We start from the raw sequence: 18,717 nt of genomic DNA on the forward strand, positions 1-18,717 counted from the left end.
TGGTTTAAGCTAAAAATATTTATTTGGCAGTGATATTCAAATGTGTCTTTGAGCTATTTTTCTGAATAAAAGTAGGTCTATTTATTTAATAAAACTGTAGAAAACATGTGGTCTGTTGGGGGGGAAACTAGTCTGGCTTTCCATTGTTTCCATGATTCAAAAGCACAGAATGAACACGTACAGACAAACATTAAAACACAGCTGAAATAGAAAAGTTTATCAGGGAGAGAAAAATGTGTCATCATCTCAGTGTTATTCACGAATTTTCCTTTTGTAGAAGCCAAAGTTAATGTGCAAATCAACATTTCTTAACATGTCGTTCTTTATTGTCCTGCCTACCAGTGACAGTACTGAAGCAGAATGCGAGAGAAGACCTTTTTATAGTCTCAGGAGTAGCATGAGCTAAATGATGTGACATCATGGTGTCCTACAGTGGCGTGCAGTCCCAAGGCTTAGCTCAGTGAGCGCTCTACTTGGGGAAGACTGTGACTACGTCGTAGCCCTCAGGCGGAGTCACTCGCTCCCGTGCGTGCTTCTCACAATAAATCTGGTCCTCCACAAAGAAATGTCCCTTCTGTTTTAGGTTGACGTCGCAGTCTGTGCAGGTGTAGCACTCGGGGTGACGGAACTTGTCCCTCAGCTTCACCACCATCCCCCTGAAGAGCAGATGTAAAGATCACATTAAGCTTGATATACACAAAAGTCTGTTCTTCATATGGCCACTGTAATACATGGCCAAATCTATTACACCCATGTGTCTGCAGAAGTTTTCTCCCATTCAGCCACAAGAGCATTAGTGAGGTCCCACACCGATGTTGGGTGAAAATGTCTGGCTTGCAGTGAGTGTTTCGGGACGTCCCAAAGGTGTTGGATGGGGTTGAAGCCAGGAGTCTGTGCAGGCTAGTCATGTTCTTCCACATCAAACTGGGAAAATATTTGTTCATGGATCTGGCTTTGGGGTTGGGTCACTGTTATGTCAGTGAATGAGTGGCATGTTTATGCTTCTACTACAGACAGAGAGTAGAGAGAGATGTCAGGAAAGGAGGGTGAGAGAGATGCAGCAAACACCCCCTCTAACTAGGGACATAGTGGTTCACGGTTCTCAACTTCTAAGCTACATGGCCGCCTTGCATGAGACCATATACAGTGTTATATGTCATATGCCATTTAGATTCTCATATTATATATATATATATATTCACAAAACAAATGGCTGAATTAACATTGCAAGAGTTACAAGAAAATAGAATTGTTGATATATTGTATTATCTTTTATTTTATTCCATTTTAAATCTCTAACAACTAGAGTTTGTTTGATGACTGGGAGCATGTGGGTGTAGAACTATCCCCTAAGTCAGTGTATAAGTCAGTAAGAGCATCTCAACTAGAATGGCAGTCTTTTGAAAAACATCTGTCTCACATAACAATGTGGAATTTTAGGGATACTGAATCCAAAACAGTAAAGTCCACTCAAAGTAAGAAAAGGTAATACTGAAAATATTTACAGGGAAAATTGAACTAATTAAAGTCATTTTCAACGTGAAAGGAAAAAAACAACTTGGCAGCAGCTGTGAACTGAGGTTTTTACTGGTGGTTTTTACTCAATTCAGCCACAGGGAGGAGACAAACTTCAAACAGAGACTTCAACACTCTGGGGGCCCTTTGTGTTGCATCACAACACTGTGTCACAGAGGTTTTCCAACTGAAAAAGCACTAAGTAAGTTAAACAGCGTTATCAAACCTCATGAGTCTCCTGGAGGTGGAGGTAAAGCAATGAATTGGAGGTCTGGGTTCAAATGAAGCCATAAATCTGATGTACTTCCTGTGTGCAGTGCATATAAAACACACTATCTGTAAAAGAACAGTACCGAGGAATCATAAAACACTTACACAATCCCGGATCCACATTTGTCACAGACTGGCAGCTTCTCTGCATTCCCCACTGATGAGCCAATCTTTGTTGTGGGTGCTTTCACGCTCCTAAACCCTGATGGTTTATCAGAGTCACCTACAAACATGACAAAGACTGAATGTAACATACCTTTTGAGGTTTCACTAGTTCTTCACACATCTATGTTTCTTTTCACGTGTACTTAGCAATGAGTCATCAGGAAAGAAAACCCAAAGAAATCTGTCCTCTAATTAAAAGTGACAGATAATTTGCTCCCCTAAAGCCAGACATTGGAAAGGAGATCTCTTTCATCAGCTTCTGAATGTGGAAGAAGTGAGTAATAAGCAGGATCCGTACCTGTCTCAAGAATCTCCTGAAGCACCTTGAATGAAGCCGACTGTCGAGGAGGCTCATCAGACTCCTGGTTCTCCTGCAGCATCTTGTAGACCTCTGAATCTGCAGCCACAGGTGGCCGCTTGCCTGCCTTTGATGGATCTGATGGAGATCTACAAAGCAAGTGTTCAGTTCAGTCAGTCTGCAGGAGTCCCAAGAGGCAAAAAGGTCAATCATTCTTCAGCAGCAAACACTGTGTCTTTTCATTATCTCTTCTCTTGATACATAAAGGCAACAAAAGTCCAAGACATGACAAAACCTGCGGAAAGCTGAGACACGATATTGTCTGGATTTTGTTTTTCTGGATATCATGATACAGTTTAAGTATAATGTCATATCGCCATCTTTTTCTGGAGTGAACTTTGAACACCTACTCTTACTTGGTCATCATATCCACATTACTAATGATTTGTAAAGACTCTAATCATACAGTCTTTTTGGAAGAGAGCCTAAATCTTGCAAGCTCAATTTTTGCTGCACAGACAAAATTCAAAATCAAAATTAGATGAGAATCAACTTATTCCAACAGTTAGAAGCTGATCAATCAGTGACCTATTGGGGAAAGATTTCAATCAATAAAATAAATGATTCTTAGACGCACTGTTATTCTTTCTTTTAAGATTAAACACAGGAACTCGATGATGAGACTTTAAGAGGCATTTAGAAATGAGTTTGTACAGTGAAAAATGTAGCTTCAATGTTAAAATTAAAAGGTAGAAATAATGTTAGGTAATAGTAGATACATCTATTATCATCTATCTGTTTTAACCAAATGCACTGTGGAACATAAGTAATACATCACAATAATAAATATGTTGTATGGAACATTAAGCTAAAGCATGTAAGCAACCTCAACCTTAAACTTTGACCCGCTCTTTCCAATTTAAAGGTGATGCTATATGAACGCAATTTGGATTCCACAAACCAGAGGAAAAAGAGAGTTGGGTAAGAGCCATGCAGTGTGCAGGCTGGGTCACACAGGCAAAGAAAATACTCCTGAAATACATCTAACATTTAAAAATCATATTATGTTTCAGCCCAGAGTTTGGGGGAAAATCAAGCTTTTGTTGTTTCTACATTAACTACAGAAATAAATAAATCACTGCGTGACTACATGTGCCAGGTGCCAGTACGGTCTCACTGAAAGCCTGGATAGAAGCAATAACTGGCTTTCCATTGTTCCCATGATTCAAGAGGTAGGGTTTGCTCTGTGGTCTGTCTTGACTAAATCTTGACCCTCTTGTTACCCAGTCTTCACTTGTCCTTTCAGGTTCCTCTTACTTGTTGTTGGGCTCACTGGGTGTAGCCATGGTTTTAACTTCGTCCACAGCCGAGTTGAAGTTCTTGATGTTCTCTGAGGAGTAAAGACCAGAGGGGCTGTTGTACTGGTTGGTCACAACTTTGGAGCCAAAACCAGTAAACGGCAGCGCACTCCTGTTGTGGGTCGAGCCGATGTGTTTCACTTCCTGTGAAAATGAGAAAAAAAATTGTTCTGTTAAAACGAAAGGTGGTGAGTGCAGGTATTTGTGAAATAATTCACTCTCTGTCTGAAACATGCAACACACGTAGTGCACACTCGCTGCAGTAGTGGTCATAACTTTTTGCAAATGTGCAGCTGATATCATGTGTTATGAATATTGCTCAACACAACGACTTGTGGTTTTCAGTTATTTCATTAGAATTCATTGTTACAACTTTCAAAAAAGAGTTTGGAAACTTTGTTAGACTGAAAATGTAATTTTCTTCTAACACCGCTGCTTCTAGTTTGAATAATTAAATACATAATTTATCATAATATATGACTGTGGACTGTGGCCTGAATTATAGCTAACCAGTGAACGGTCTTTAAAGACACATCATGACACTGGCATGCCATCAAAGTGGGCACATAAATACCAGCAAATCTAGTGCATGCTTCACAGTGGAAAGACGGAGATGCCTCCAAATACAGCTCATGCTTCAAGCGTCTGACATCTAAATTACAGAACAACCCAGAGTCTCTGCAAGCAAGTAAACGCACAGAAAGACACTCACAATACTCGCACAGACCAATGTTACAACAGCTTAAAAACAATGATAAAGTGGTTTAAATGTATGAAAAACATAAAGAGGCATCACAGTGACAGACTCCAGACAAGCGCTTGAGACACGTTATTGTGTGTGTGAGAAAAATACGTAACATCTGTGAAACACACAAAGCCTGTGACACATCACACCGTTTCCTACATGAATTCACACTTCGGCCTCAACTTTCCACTCAGCGGACAGGAACTGAGGCTTGCGTCAGACCTTGGCTGATAAACTACCGTCTCCTAGGAAACCTCCTGTTGGGGAGTAAACAATGACTTCATCATTGGCACTATTAAAAAAAAAAAAAAAAAAAAAAAAAAAAGGCCCACAAGCCTTTGCGGGCGTGGTGGGAAAGGAATGTGCAGGCTTCCAGAAACTATATGGCTACCTGTAATTGGGATTTCCCCGATTTTAAAATTGAAATAACAGAGCTGGGGGAGTAACTTTGAAAGCTTAAGTTCTACATTCAGCTTTGATGGTGACACTCACCCGAGGTTCTGATGCAAGATTCATCTTGTACGGATGTGTCTTCCCTTCCTCGGATGAAAGCGGTGACCACAGTTTCGTTTCTGACCTGAGGAACAGAGGAAGAAGAAAAAGGCTTGAAAGATGCTATAATCACATAGTAATTATACACATAGCGAGTTTAAATACAACATGTCTGGATTTTTTTTTCCTGTTCCTGGGTTTCTGTTTTCCTGTGTAGCTGCACATGAACATGATAATATGCCTGTATCTTTGAATGCAACAGAGCTCTTCTTCTGCTTGGCCTCCTCGGCGGTTTGCCCCACCTCACAGTCAACTGACTTTCTCTTAATTTGAACAGACACATTTGCTTCAACCTGCCTGTTGAATCCGTTTCAACATCCCTGCAGCTTGAAATCATCTGCTGCCAGAAGGTTATGATGTAATGCACTAACATGACACAGAATTACAACAACGCTTAGCATACATACACTCTGCAAACTAAAGATTTCAGTAAAACCAAAGACAGACTCGCCCTTTAAAAAGGCATGAATAAACATAACATTACTTCCTGAACACCTGGATTGTGGCTGAGCTGTCTCATATTACTGTGTTTTTTAGGCCTGAGGCTATGCACATCAGACTGGCACATGTTGCCACCTCCTACCTGTCTATGGAGAGTACCATCTCATCTATGCAGCCCTTGATCTTGTTCTGCGCCTCCAAGTGAGTCATGTGCTCTGTCGGCTCTCCGTCGATGGCCAAGATCATGTCTCCGATACACAGGTTGGCCTGGGCTGCTTTACTCCCAGGGGTGACCTACAATACAGGAGACTTAATTCATAAAAAGCAACACTCTTTGGGGCTGTATGTGAGCTTGACATAAGGTTTAGTCTTTTTGAAAGTGAAATTCTCAGGAGTCATTATACATGTGCTTTCACACCCTTTTAAAATATTTTTGAGAAATGAAGAAAAAACACACAAGCATTTAATAACTTACAAAGATAACCTTTTACAGATGTGAAACATAAATTTAATTTAAAGTCAAATACATGCTCGTCCTCCCATTCCCACACTTACTTTCTACAAGCCTTACATCCAGTCAGAACCTACTGCCACTCCTCCATTTAACTCTGACCCCAAAGGACCCTCACACACATTTCTTTAATTACAGTAAACACTTGCAGCGAGGTGTTTTGAGTCAGTGGCTCAGGCTGAGCACTGCCTCCAGGGGAGCCTCTCTATTGAAGATAAAGGCTCCAGGCTGGAAGCAGGGGACGACTATGGCACAGTCCAGGAATTCCTAATCACTTTTCCATGGGTGGAGTGGACTGACCACAGTAACAACATTTACAACAGGAGCAGCAGACTCCACTTAGTACACAGTGGAGTCATATTGTGGTTTATTATTATTGCCACAGGAGTGTCACACTATAAAACCTGTATGATGCTGTCTTATAAAGCTTTGTATTGATGTGTACAACTATGTTGTGGTAAAGTAACTTAGAGGAAATAGGATGTATTAACACTGAGGGATGTCAAAATAAAGGACAGTTCAAATTTTATCCTCCAAATTATACTTTTAATTTGAAGTTAGGAATTAAAGAGATAAGATATGAGAGCTCAGCTTCATATGAGAGTCTGGTGTAAATTCGACAGTTGATCTCACTTTGTCTAACACGAAAAGTTATGCTGAAAGCTATGGTTAAAGAAAATCATAAAAATGATCTTGTATAATGTTATGGGGCTCCACAAACCACCACATTTGTATCTGGAGGTCTCGAAGTAAAACACTAGGCAGGTAAAGAGGATAGCGACACTGTAACGGTAGCTAACATTAGCTAAAATAAAAGTGATACTAGTCTCGCTTCTGTGAAGTAACGGCCGCCTGTTTTAAACATAAGCTAACGTTAACTCTGCTCCTGTTTGTCTGTTGTCAGTAAAGTCGACAGAAGACAACGAGAGGTGAAAGTTTCGTCGGGACAAGCCCAGGTGCGGTTACACCACTTGATAACAATGCAGCAGCGAACAGTAAAACTAACTTACCCGGGAAATAGCCAGGGGCTGCTCGAAGTCCTTTCCCCCAACCAGCCTGAATCCCCAGGGTCCAGGACCCTGCATTACCACCCGGACAGGCATTGTGTTAATGTTGCTTTGTTTTTTTAAACAGAGCCGACTGTAGTTAGCTTGTGTTTAAAGATCTGTGTCAGACCACAAGTCAACCTCCTGCTGCATACGACATGTGCAAAGATCGATAGTCTGTAGTTGGAGCCAGGCTACAGCATTAGAGGAGTGGGCGGCCCCTCAGGTTACAGTTGGACGAATAGATTTTGAAGTTTCCTCGCTGATAAGTGAGAGACCAAAGATCGCGTATTAAGAAGATGGATCACTCAGCAATGTGTGTGCGGAAGTGGGCCAAGCGACCAGTAACAACAGTAAGAACTGAAGCAACTGTAGGTCACATGACATCAATTCATTCACTCATTTTCACAGATTCAAAAAAAATAAAACAATGCTGTTAAAAGCTAAGACTAGCAATGTGCCTTATTTTTCTCTTTGTCAATTAATTAATTAATTAACAAAAAACATCAAGACTGAATTGATCCTATTACTGTCTAAGTAGCCAAAATCTAATATATCTTATTCGTCAGAGCTCCTGTCATGTCCAAAAACTATTAAAAACACATCAGTGAGCCACACCATTGCACTGATTGCAAACCATTGCAGTGACATGTTACCTCAATAGGATGAACATGGGCCCTGTAGTTTATAACTTATAATAAACTGCTGTAGAGCAGTATCTGAATAGTCCCCAACAAATGCATTATTTACTCCTGTTTGAGTGATGTATGATAAAAATTACAGTGACCTGCTCTTTTAGGAAATTGATTATTTAAAATGTGAAACTAGACATTTATCCCCTGTTTAAGCAGATGTACGTATTGAGCAGAAAGAAAGGGTTGAGTCTGGATGCCACAGACAGGGAAGAATAGTTAAAAAGTATTAAGAGACAGGTTATGGAAATATCTGTTTTGGTCTTTATGGGATTTATTGACTCAAGAAAAAACATAGAGTAATGTCAGCCTTGGCCTTTAAACACAAAAAAATGGAAACTATTACTTCCAACTTCTGTGTTTTATTGTGTCCTGATAGAAAATGACAGAACTGGAGCAAACATAATTCTTGCCTTTACTTTATCGACCATTCTTTTCGTAGCAGGACACCTGTGTGTCATTGCTTATTTAAAAATCCATGTATAGTGTCATCTTCCCCTAAGCACTTGTTTTTCTAACTATATACATGGTAAAAACAGGCATGTAATGACAAAGTATTTATAATTCAATTTTGTAAAATCTCTGGTTGCCAATAAAAAGCAAAAAATAAAAAATAAAAAATAAAAAATCCATCTATATTCAGAGTAGGATGGCACATCAACTCCAAATTCAAATCTTTGTTTGACTGTTGTTGACAGTACTTTGAAACTGCTGTATGATGATCCAGTCTGGGTCATAATTTTGGCTGATTAGGCTGTTTGTTATATAAATAAGATCAAAACCAAGCTGCAGAAAGACACGACTCAGGTCAACTGAAAGTGAAAAATCTGTGCCTACTTTCTTTTTGTGTCAACCACTAATGGATTTCCATTATTCAGATCCTGGAAATTGTAGTCCATGGGGTCAAATGTCTAGTCTAATGTCTAATGTCTAAAGTTTAGATGGTTCCACATAGATGCATTTCCCTAATAAACTTAACAATGGGTGGGCAAATCTCTTTTATCAAAACATAATTCAACTTTGTCTGGGGTCAAAAGTTTTTCTCATGAATAATACTTATCAGCTGATGGCCCTTAACTTTCGATGTCATGAAAATAGCAGGGCAGAGTGATCCCTCTTCATTTTTTTGCACCTCTCAGATGAGCTCCAGTGTTTGTTTTAGGGATGTCTGCCTACCGGTACGTCACCGTGTTATATGCGAGCTTACCATTTATGGTAGAGCTAAATCCCAGGATGTGGAATGTGCCGCTCCCAAACCTTGAATTCCTGCCAGAGGAGCTCAGCTGAAAGTAGAGAGAAAAACCCCAGACAGACTGAATGAAACACGTCCTTTCTTGTGGGGGTTACATGCATCTACAGCAGGCCTTCAGGCATACCAGTGAAGTCCTTCAAACTGCTTGTTTTAAAGTGAAGCTCTTATTATATAACATCTTTTTAAATGAAAAGTAAATCTGCTCCTGACTGTCAAGGCTGTAAAAACATATCTATCAACATCATCACCTTAATGGGATTTTACCCGTCTGACATACATATGCTGCTCCACACAGCTGCCAAAATAAAAGCCTACCAGGTAACCTGACTGAAGTTTTCTTCTAACATTCATTACAAGCTTATCTCTACACCAGATCTTAAGGAATAAAACAGAAAAAAACAACAAATGGTTTAAATGGTTTATTAAATATTGCATAATACCGAAGTCACAGCAGTGTATAGTATCTTTATTTTTAATATTGTCAATGTAACAGCACTGCAAATTGAAGCAAACAAACCAAACCTGTTGTGGGTTGTGCGTCCCATTAAACTAGTCCATTCTCATGATTATTAATCATTAAGATGAAGCATCGTGTCACACTTTTAGGTACTTGCACAGTAACTGACAAGTTCTTAGTAAATATTTCTCCCGTCACAGAGACTGGGACTAATGGGAAAACCATGGTTACATTAAATATGTCATGGATACATTTCAGTGATACTCCAAAAAAAAAAAATTTAATGAAAATGAGGCACAATTTAATTTTGCGTCTAACATAAGGCATTATGATCCTCACAAATGGCAGCGTAATGTTCATATACATCAAACTTCCTGTGCTCAGTAACGCTCCACTCTGTGCTTTGCCAAAAAAATCCTTCAGGTAAATAAACTGCTGCAAGTAACTGAGAGCTCAGTCTGATGCTCCCATCGCTTGCAGTCTATTGTTTTTATTATTTTACATATTTACACTCCTTCTTGTGCTGCGCTGCTCGTTAGTCTGCGTGTTCATTCACGATGAAAAGACATTCAGACATTTTTTTTTTTTTTTTTTTTACAAATCATGTGTACACAGCCTGCGCCACATTCATATATTCATACATTCATACATCCTGTGATGTTTCATGGAGCACAATATCACAGAAACCATCTATAGTGAGTTGTGTTGTGACTAAATCAGTGACTGTTTATTTGTCCGCCGTTCAGTCTAGTGTTTTTCAGACACTGCTGTTGTTCTGTCAGGGATTTTTGAACAAGCTTACAGGTCGACAGACTCCCAGCCAATCAGCACATTCATGAGGAGCTGGAGTTACACAGGAACAAAAAATGTTTAGCCAGCGGTGGAGGGAAAAAAAATGCTTTTGTGGTGTAACAAAATACCTGAACATTATATCAGTGCTATACAAGCAAACACACAATGCAGTGTATTATATTATGTGTTTTATCTTGCTGAGACAATACTCTGTCGCCGATGATGGCAGAATTGTCAGTGGTGATGTGCACAGGAACAAACACCTGATTCTGATGTTTGCTGATGCTGAACAGCAAACGTCAGAGAGGATGAAACACTGATTGCTACTGAATGTTGTTAAATTAATGCACTTCATCTATTATTAAACTTCAAATATCACTTGTATGTGTGTTGGCCACATACACAACATTCAAACCATGTTCCAACCAGGTCATCGTTTATCATCACTGCACAACTGTTGCACATTCAGATGCAAAAAAAAAAATACAAAGATATAGTAAACATACGCTTTGAGATCTAGTGAGTGAGTGTTACTGTTTTATCTCTCTTTATACCTCTATACTTCACATTATGTTTCAGATTGTGTGTACTCAGGCGATTATAAAGAGCCAGGATAGTCTGGCACCATTTGATTGGAAATGTGTGGATCTGGCTTCAGCTACTCAGAGCCTCAGATAGCTCAGCCCCTCCTGGTATCAACTAGACTGACTTTAAAATACTTCAGTAGCACATTGCCCTACAAACAACACCCATCTGCTGCTCCGAGCAGGTCATAACAAGCAGTAAGAATTATTTGCAAGTACTATCTGACAGCATTGCTAAGGATTGATGAGCACAAATTGCAGCGGTTGATGACATCAAGGAATTTGATGAGAACGCAAACAAAAGAAAAACAATAGCTTTCATCTGTGCATGTGGAGGAGATACTCTGACAGTGTGTGTTGCTGGAGATGTGGGAGCTCTGTGCTCCGCGGGACGATGGCTCTGATGCTTTGATAGCAGAATTCAAACCATCAGGGAGCGATTGAAGCTCAAGGAGCAGACTGTTAACCCTGTCATCACTTCTGTTTTCTTTAAGCTAAATGCAAATATAAAGGCGTTCGCTGATAGTATTTCATGCTCCGATTTGATTTGTCAATCTCTTATTGATGTTACCGTGCATGCTGTCCTAATGCCGACCTATATATGCTATTATGTGAATCATTCCACCAACTGTGTTACCCAAGTTGTACTCATTACATATGAAAATATGTAGCCGTGTCTGGAAGGCCTCTTTAAGTTTTCTGTACACATTTACATGACTAAAACATACAATCTTGCCAGTAAGGGCATGGTTAAAATCTCAATATGCCTTTAAAAATCAGTACGATTATTCTCTAAGAAAACCTTGTTGGCTTTCATTTAAAACATTAAATAGCTTTTTGTGTCATCACTGATTAATCTTCTCTTATCTTGTTAGGTGGGATCTCCCTAAAATAACCAAACAGGAAGTTAAGTGCTACCACGCCTGTCCTGTAGTTGAGCTGGAGCCAGGCGTCTACCACCAGCTACCTTACAGGCATCAGCAAACACAGTCGACTTTTACCTCAGCAGAGGGGGTATAACAGGACAGATAAATAGTTTCTATTTGGATACACACAGTTTATCGTCACTGTTCTGAGACGATCAGCGCAGTCGATCACGTGCTCTGCGTTTCTGTTTGATGTGGTAACTGAGAAAAGGAGAAACTAACAGCACACTTCAACATTTTAGTGTTTCTAGTCAAACACATGACTGTAATAACTTTTTTATAACAACCTTTGGATAGAAAATGAAGGCAATACTTAACCGGTATCGAAAGCTTTTGGGTTACACTGAGTTGTGAATGCTGCAATGTTCTTGACAGGCAGCCAACACTGATTGAAAATGTGAAAGAAAGCAAAACAGATTCTAAAGTGTCTTTGTATATAAGGCGTAAACAACTTCACCTCCAAGGGACACTGAATCAACGTCATATTCTTGGATCTAAACCGGGGGAAAACTGTCTGTGGGACCAGAGTACAGCAACATTTAAACTTGATCTGAACACTGAAAGTTTTCTTTTGAAACTTAAATAAAAAGGAAGTGATTTTTTTTCGATTTGCATCATACTTAGCCAATCATGTTAAACCCCTCTGATCCTGAAAGGTAGCTCATGACAAATAGCTCCAAACTCCACATCACACACACAAAAAATACATTCTGACTCCTCCAAAGTCCAGTTCAGGCAAAAAGATCCTCTCCTTGATCCATAAACACTGCTCTGCTGCCAGCCTGCTACATAAACACTTGTGTACTGTAAAATCACGTGGACAAAATGGAAGCTATTATCTGTACAATAAAAGCTAGTTTGTGGTCGGTTTTCACAGAGAAATTCCACATGTGGAGATGGACGTATTCTTGTCAGGAAGCGTGTGAAGTGTGATGAAGGTGTACACCATGCTGAGGGTTTGGGCAGTGAGCCGTCTCCGTCCTCGCCTCGTGCAGTTTGACATACCTCAGGCCGAACCGATCACTTTCCCCAGACAAAACGGAATCGCCTGGCTAAATGACTATTCTAACCAACAGCCATGCGCGATAGTAATGACTTCCCAAGCTTGACAGGCAACCGTGTGTTACAGCCACATTAGATATCTTTACAGTTTCACCTCCTTCACGTAATTCCCCGGGAAAGTCCCAAACTGTTTTGTCCTCTTCGAGGTACCTGTAGAGACAGAGAAGGAGAAACTCTGATCAGGAAAAAGGAAGTGAATGATTCACAATAAGACATTTGAGCTATATTTGAGAACGTCCATGGCACTCAATCATTCTCCGTCATTCTTTATGAACCCTATATGGAAGGATGTGACACAGTGAAGATGGCTCTACTTCTCCAGGAGGCCTGAGCATGCACATTGCAAGCCTGCAGTCCTTTGCTGTCACACTGCTGAAACCCTATATGGATTAATGTGACACAGTGAGTGTGACTGCATGTCTGAAGAATCTATCCGGAGGCACATACCGACAAACCAGCCGTCATCGCACTTCTCCATGACGCTGACGAGATCTCCCTCCTGCAGCTCCAGCTCGTCGTCGTTCTGCGGCACGTAACTGTACAAAGCCTGGAAACTGGAGCGGGGGTACAAAGATAAACTGGTAAACCCGCAAAAGCTGAGAGGACTCAAAATATGAAACTAGGAAAATTTAAAGCGTAGGTGTCAAACTTAAAACACAGATCCTACTCACATTCCACAGTTAAGACGACTTGGCTCCGGACTGCTGCTGTGGGACTGGGGTTGCTGGGAAATGATGAAAGATTGTTTACTGGGGTGGGGGTGCAGTCTATGGACAGAGTCATGAGGGTGGTGGGACAGGGTGCTGCAGTACCTCACCGAGGTCTCAGCTATATTCAAGATCTCATTACACACTGCTTCCTAGTAGTGGTAGTGGGTGAAGTCGTCAAGAGAAAAGACAGACAGCGGGCCCACACCGAGTGTCCCGGAAGAGGCCGAGGTGAAGTTGAGGGGAGGAGGTGAGGAGTTAGAGAAGGCGGGGGTGGGGGGGTTTGGGGGGGGGGAGACGAACGGCGAGACAGGAAGGTAGGTCCAGTAAGTAGAAAGGAAGAAAAGGAAGTGATCCGGAAAAAGCCAGGAGAAAAAGCGGAGGAGATGTTGGTGGAGCCCGGGAGGAGACGCATGAAGAGGCAAGACACCAGAGTGAGAGCATGTAGACAGGAAACATGAAATATTAGTTCACTTTGTAGAAGATAATATTCAGTATGAACATGCAGTATTAAAGGGAAGCTGACAGGTACAGCTGAAAGGAATATTTGGACATTTTGGGTGATATTCTTTTTCTATTTCTTGCTGAGAGTTAAATGAGAAAATTCATTCCACTCTCATACCTGTCAGTTTAATGTGAAGCTGAAGCCAGCAGCTGGTTAGCTTAGCTTAGCATAAATACTGAAAACAGGGGGAAAACAGTGTAATGGCAGTGTAGAGGTGATGAACACAGCTGCCCATTTAGTGGCCTTCTCATGAGATTTGGTGATTTTCAGACCTCTATAATGATTTTTTATAAATCTAGTGAGCTTTTAGTCAGTCTTTAACTCCTCTCCTTGGAAATGAGTCACCAGTATTTCTCAGTAAACGTGCTCTCATGTGGCTGTGGCTCTCTGCGACCAGCTATCAGCCACACGCAGATGTGAAGGAGTTGTTTGTCTGGGGAAATCCTTTTTTATTTTTTGTTGTAAATGATTTAACTTGACTATTTAAGTTTTATTTTTTTTCCCTTGAAATACACAGAGTTTACAAGAGTGAGTTTATTCCAGTGTGTGCATACTCTCTGTTTCTGACACTTCAGCTCCACTCTTGTAGCTCTTGTATACGTGCACATCGCATAATCTAGCAACATCTAGAAAGGTTTTCAGCAGGTTTTGGCTCCTTCCTTTTGAAAATAGATGGCGACACTGGCGATGACAAGACTCGTACGAAATCGTACGACACACAACCCCCCACATCCTGTTTTTTTTTAATGGATTAATCAAATAAGATAACGTGAATTATTGAGCTTCAGACGTGCTGGTCTATGCTACTAAGCTGGCTGCTGCCTTCAGCTTCATACTCAACAGACAAACATGAGAGTGATATTGATCTTCTCATTTACCTTTTAGCAAGAAAACCAAACTGTGTCTATTTGCACCAAGGTGAAGTCATTGTAATGGTCTGCCAGGCGCCTGTTAAACACCACTACAGCAGAAAGGCTTTAGGAAGTCAGGTGAGACGGTATTCTCTTAGTAGTTTTAGATTATTTTTTTATTATATTCAGTTGTCAGTCAGAGTCTGTTTAGGTTTAGGCGCCAAAACGACTTGGTTAAGTTTAGGAAAAGATCAAGGTTTGGGTTAATAGACCCTTTCACAATGTTAACCATGTGTTAGAAAACCTTTCTGCTGGAACTTCTCACTGCAGTGGCCCAGCAGAGCCTAAAACCTGGGTATAAAAAGCCACATTGGCTATCTGCCCCAGGTGCAAACAGCATTGTTGACTACAGCCACCTGGGTGCTTGTCTCTTCCATGCTATATGCACCTGAGTATAAGTAGCCACATTAGCTATCCACCATGGGTGCAAATAGCATTGTTAGCTACACAAACCTGGGTGCAAATAGCATCTGCTGATTTTATTTCCCCAAAATATCGACCTTATTCCTTCAATAGGAAAGGAAAGTCCTCCAATAACTCACATGTCTAACATGTAAACAGAAGACACAATGGGAGTTAAAGATGATGACAGTCAAATGGATCGTTGGAAGTGATGGGTTGTAAAGTTAAACAGATAATGAAGTCACTTTACAAACTTCACATTATTTTTGTAAATCTCCAGTGGAGACCCGAGGAAACTGTGTACCACCTTACCGCAAATGAGTTTACGTTGTTGTTATCCTGGATGTCAAACAGCATCACAGGGCTTCTGGAGCTCCGTCCATGATGGTCGACCTCATTCCTCAGAAACTGCAACAAAAACATCACATCAGCCTGGACATTTCAAAAGTAAAGCTTTTCTCTGGCGGCTGCACCTCGTATCCACCTGCTGTAAATTCTTGTCATACTTCAGAGACAGTCTTCCTTGTAAGTTTTGAAATAGAAGCCAACATGTGAAACCTATAAATACTCACTAATAAATATGTCACCGTCCTAAACAAACCTCCAACCTCCAATGTCATCCATGTTATGACACCTCTGAACAGAACAACAACAACATGCAACCATATGCCGAGTTTTATGAAGACAAAGTAACACGAGCTCGCATATAAATAAATCCAGGAAATGCAAGCACGATAAGCACGATATCTCCTCTCACAGTCCTTTACAGTTATGGGGAATCTGAAACAGAGCTATATAAAACAGACACACTGTAAATTTGCATGTTAGTAGAGCACACAACAACATGCAGACTTGCAGCCTTGAGCAGTGTGACAAGGTTTAACTTATTCTGCCTTTACTAAACCAGCAGATTCACCCTCCAACGGGCTCAAATCAACTTCAGGTCAAATCTACGAGTTAGTCACGTCTTCACTTCTTCACCAAACTCTGTTTTAGGGAATCAAACTGTGGCTAAAAGCCCATGTTCCAGAGTGAGCCTGAGATGCAACACCACACACCATGCAGAAGATACCTCTGCAGGGCTATTTCGCCTGCTGCCCGGGGCTGCGCGGCCCCTGTCCCCCTCTGTGCCTTCCCCCTCTGTCAAATCCTTCTCCCCCCTCAGCCAGCCCTCCAGCACCGGCCCGCCGCAGGGGCTGACGCTGCGTGAGAGACGTGGGGAGGGAGGGGAGAGCAGGAAGTCCTCTCCCTGAGGTGGGGTGAACGTGAGGAAGGGAGTTGTGGAGTTGGGTCTGGGAGGGTAAGGCGGGGGTAAAGGGGAGGCAGATGGGGAGGCCATGGGGGAGACGCAGTATGGGCTGCCGGTGATGGGAGGCACGGGGCTGGCGGAGTACGGCGGGGGCAGGTACTCGCCGCAGCGGTAGGACACGGTGGGCAGCGGCGGCAGGGGAGGGGTGGGGGCGGCAGGAGGGCTCCCTCCTCCCACAGTCAGGGAGATCCACTCAGAGGAGACAGCGTGGACCTCAGGGGACACGGAGCGGCGGGGGGAGCGAGGGAGGGGTAGAGGGGAGGTGGTCAGGCGGTTACGATAGAGCTTTACAGAGCAACATGATGAAGGAGATGGAGACAGAGGGAAGAAGAAAGGACGAGAGACAGAAAAGGAAAATGAAAGATGAAACAAATTCACGAGAACAAAAATTGAAATTAAAGGTGGGTGTTTTTTCTGGATTCAGTCCCGTCTGGCTCAGAGTCCTCACCTGTGGAGAAGCATTGGTGCTGCGCTGCGGCGACTGGCTGACAGGAGGGTCGGGATAGTCCACCCCGTTCTTGACGCGGGGTCTTCTGTGCACTTCTACGTAGGTGACGGGGAAGATGCCTTGGCGGTTGGTGCCTGCGATTTTGCCTTCGTACCAGTTCTCATCAACTCTACGGATTAGCGTGATCCTCTCCCCCTGCGCATGTTCACAACATCGATAATATATAATGTTCAAAAAAAGCTGGATAGAGGTTCAGGACTGAGGACAAAAGCGTTAAAGTATCAGTATTTAGAAACAGTTAGTTTTGATTCATTCCCACTGCACACCTTTCTGAAGGACATCTCCACCACTGTGTCCCCGTTGAAGTTGAACCGAGCGACAGCCTCTCCATATTCCAGGACCTGTACCGGGGCACTTTTCTTTGGCTGGGCTTTCTCTGTGGGGGGGAGGAGCTGCACAACAAGACAAATAACAAAACTGACTATCCAAGAAAGAAAAAAAAATGATTCAAATTTTGGCTGGGAAAAATATTACTATGCAAAATATCTTTAAAAATGCAGTAGCAGAGGGCAAAGAAACTATTTCTGTCAAAAATATGAATTACTATGTACTAGCTATATATTTTATTTAACAACAACGTCTGCTGCCAGCCGTCCTTCAAGAATCCTTACTGCGAGTACAGAGAGGCAGAGAGAAGCCACACACCTCAACGTAGCTTCGGGGGAAAATACCAACTCGTCCATGATGTTCCCCTTCATACCAGTTCTGATCCACCTGTCGAATGATGTACACGATGTCTCCCTTCTGAAACGGCAACTCTCTGGAAAATGTTCCAAAGAGATTTGAGACTCATAAGAAATGGAATAAACAACAAAGTGTTAAGAGTGTGATTTCATGCAGACTGTCTGTCTGTCACTGACTAACCTATCTGCTGAGAGCACAGATGGTCACACTCTGGTAGCAGTTACGTTGTTAATCTTTTCATTATGATTTTTCTCAAATTTTCTGGGACCGCCTCTTCGTCAGCCGCCACGCCAGTTATCATTAAAGTCATATCTACTCCGCTTGTAAGTAAACACACAGGGTGGAGGCCGGGTGGAGTAATGACATCACTGTCGCACTGGATTACAATACAAATTCTGATCATTTCCACTTACTTTAGAGTTTCAGCTCTGAAGTCAAAGCGAGCCATGGCTGGAGTTCTCTGTGGAGATACAAAAAGGAAACTTGAGTCACTCTTATTGTAATATTACAACTACATAAATATTCTTCTTAGTGTTGTACTGAGTCAGTGAAAGTTTTCCAAAAGACTAAATTCTCTTCCGTCTCTCTTTGGCTGTTATTCCCTCTGTGCTTTGTCATTTATGTATACGAAGGAAAAGATCCTCTGGCGTTTGTTGTGAACTGTAAATCTGCCTGACTTGTCCTTTCCGTGCCCCCTCTGTACAGAAATATTCAAGCAATGACAGGAATGATGTGCTTGTGACTGACTGGGTTACTTGTCCTCTGGAGCATGCCCAGTTAGAAGCTACTGTGGGTTGTTTACAGTCAGACCGGTGTGCCAGGAGAGCAGGCACACCTTGGTAAACACAAGGGTGCAACTAATACAAGTTTAATGACATCTAGATAGAACAGGCTGCACTGTGGAAGTCTGCTCAACCACTCCTTCTATTACTGCTCGGAATTTTTAACCCGGAGGAGAAAGTCATCTGTGTCTGCAAAAATCCTGCTGACAAGCCTTTCACTCCCCACCCCACCTCCCCCACCTC

At 41.8% G+C, this 18,717-nt stretch overlaps 2 protein-coding genes across 2 annotated transcripts in view; both read right to left on the reverse strand.

Moving 5' to 3' along the window:
- pdlim1 (PDZ and LIM domain 1) lies at positions 1–7,121 on the reverse strand. Its single transcript, XM_022743939.1, has 7 exons — positions 6,866–7,121; positions 5,487–5,638; positions 4,844–4,928; positions 3,566–3,750; positions 2,249–2,397; positions 1,891–2,008; positions 1–656 (listed from the first exon to the last, which is right to left on the reverse strand). The coding sequence occupies exons 1-7, from the start codon at positions 6,956–6,958 to the stop codon at positions 470–472; spliced, it is 969 nt and encodes a 322-aa protein (XP_022599660.1). The 5' UTR covers positions 6,959–7,121; the 3' UTR covers positions 1–469.
- A 2,128-nt stretch (positions 7,122–9,249) lies between these two features.
- The window catches only part of LOC111220765 (sorbin and SH3 domain-containing protein 1-like), a 51,825-nt gene continuing 42,357 nt past the window's right edge, over positions 9,250–18,717 (reverse strand). The window contains exons 20-28 of the mRNA XM_022743987.1: positions 18,106–18,152; positions 17,654–17,768; positions 17,275–17,400; positions 16,949–17,143; positions 16,264–16,785; positions 15,504–15,599; positions 13,338–13,390; positions 13,114–13,220; positions 9,250–12,816 (exon numbers count right to left, since the gene is read on the reverse strand). Coding sequence (XP_022599708.1) covers positions 12,749–12,816; positions 13,114–13,220; positions 13,338–13,390; positions 15,504–15,599; positions 16,264–16,785; positions 16,949–17,143; positions 17,275–17,400; positions 17,654–17,768; positions 18,106–18,152 — 1,329 coding nt within the window. The 3' untranslated portion in view covers positions 9,250–12,748. The remainder of the gene's footprint in view (positions 12,817–13,113; positions 13,221–13,337; positions 13,391–15,503; positions 15,600–16,263; positions 16,786–16,948; positions 17,144–17,274; positions 17,401–17,653; positions 17,769–18,105; positions 18,153–18,717) is intronic.

Source organism: Seriola dumerili, unplaced genomic scaffold, assembly GCF_002260705.1.
Source record: "Seriola dumerili isolate Sdu_G_001 unplaced genomic scaffold, Sdu_1.0 BDQW01000073.1, whole genome shotgun sequence".
Classification (NCBI taxonomy): Eukaryota; Metazoa; Chordata; class Actinopteri; order Carangiformes; family Carangidae; genus Seriola; species Seriola dumerili.

Coding starts and splice junctions, on each gene's coding strand:
- pdlim1 (XM_022743939.1), bottom strand. CDS start 6,958: ATGCCTGTCCGGGTGGTAATGCAGGGTCCTGGACCCTGGGGATTCAGG. Junction 3,751..4,843: donor ATCTTGCATCAGAACCTCGG/GTGAGTGTCACC, acceptor TCATTTTCACAG/GAAGTGAAACACATCGGCTC. Junction 2,398..3,565: donor CCCAGTGAGCCCAACAACAA/GTAAGAGGAACC, acceptor CTTGCTTTGTAG/ATCTCCATCAGATCCATCAA.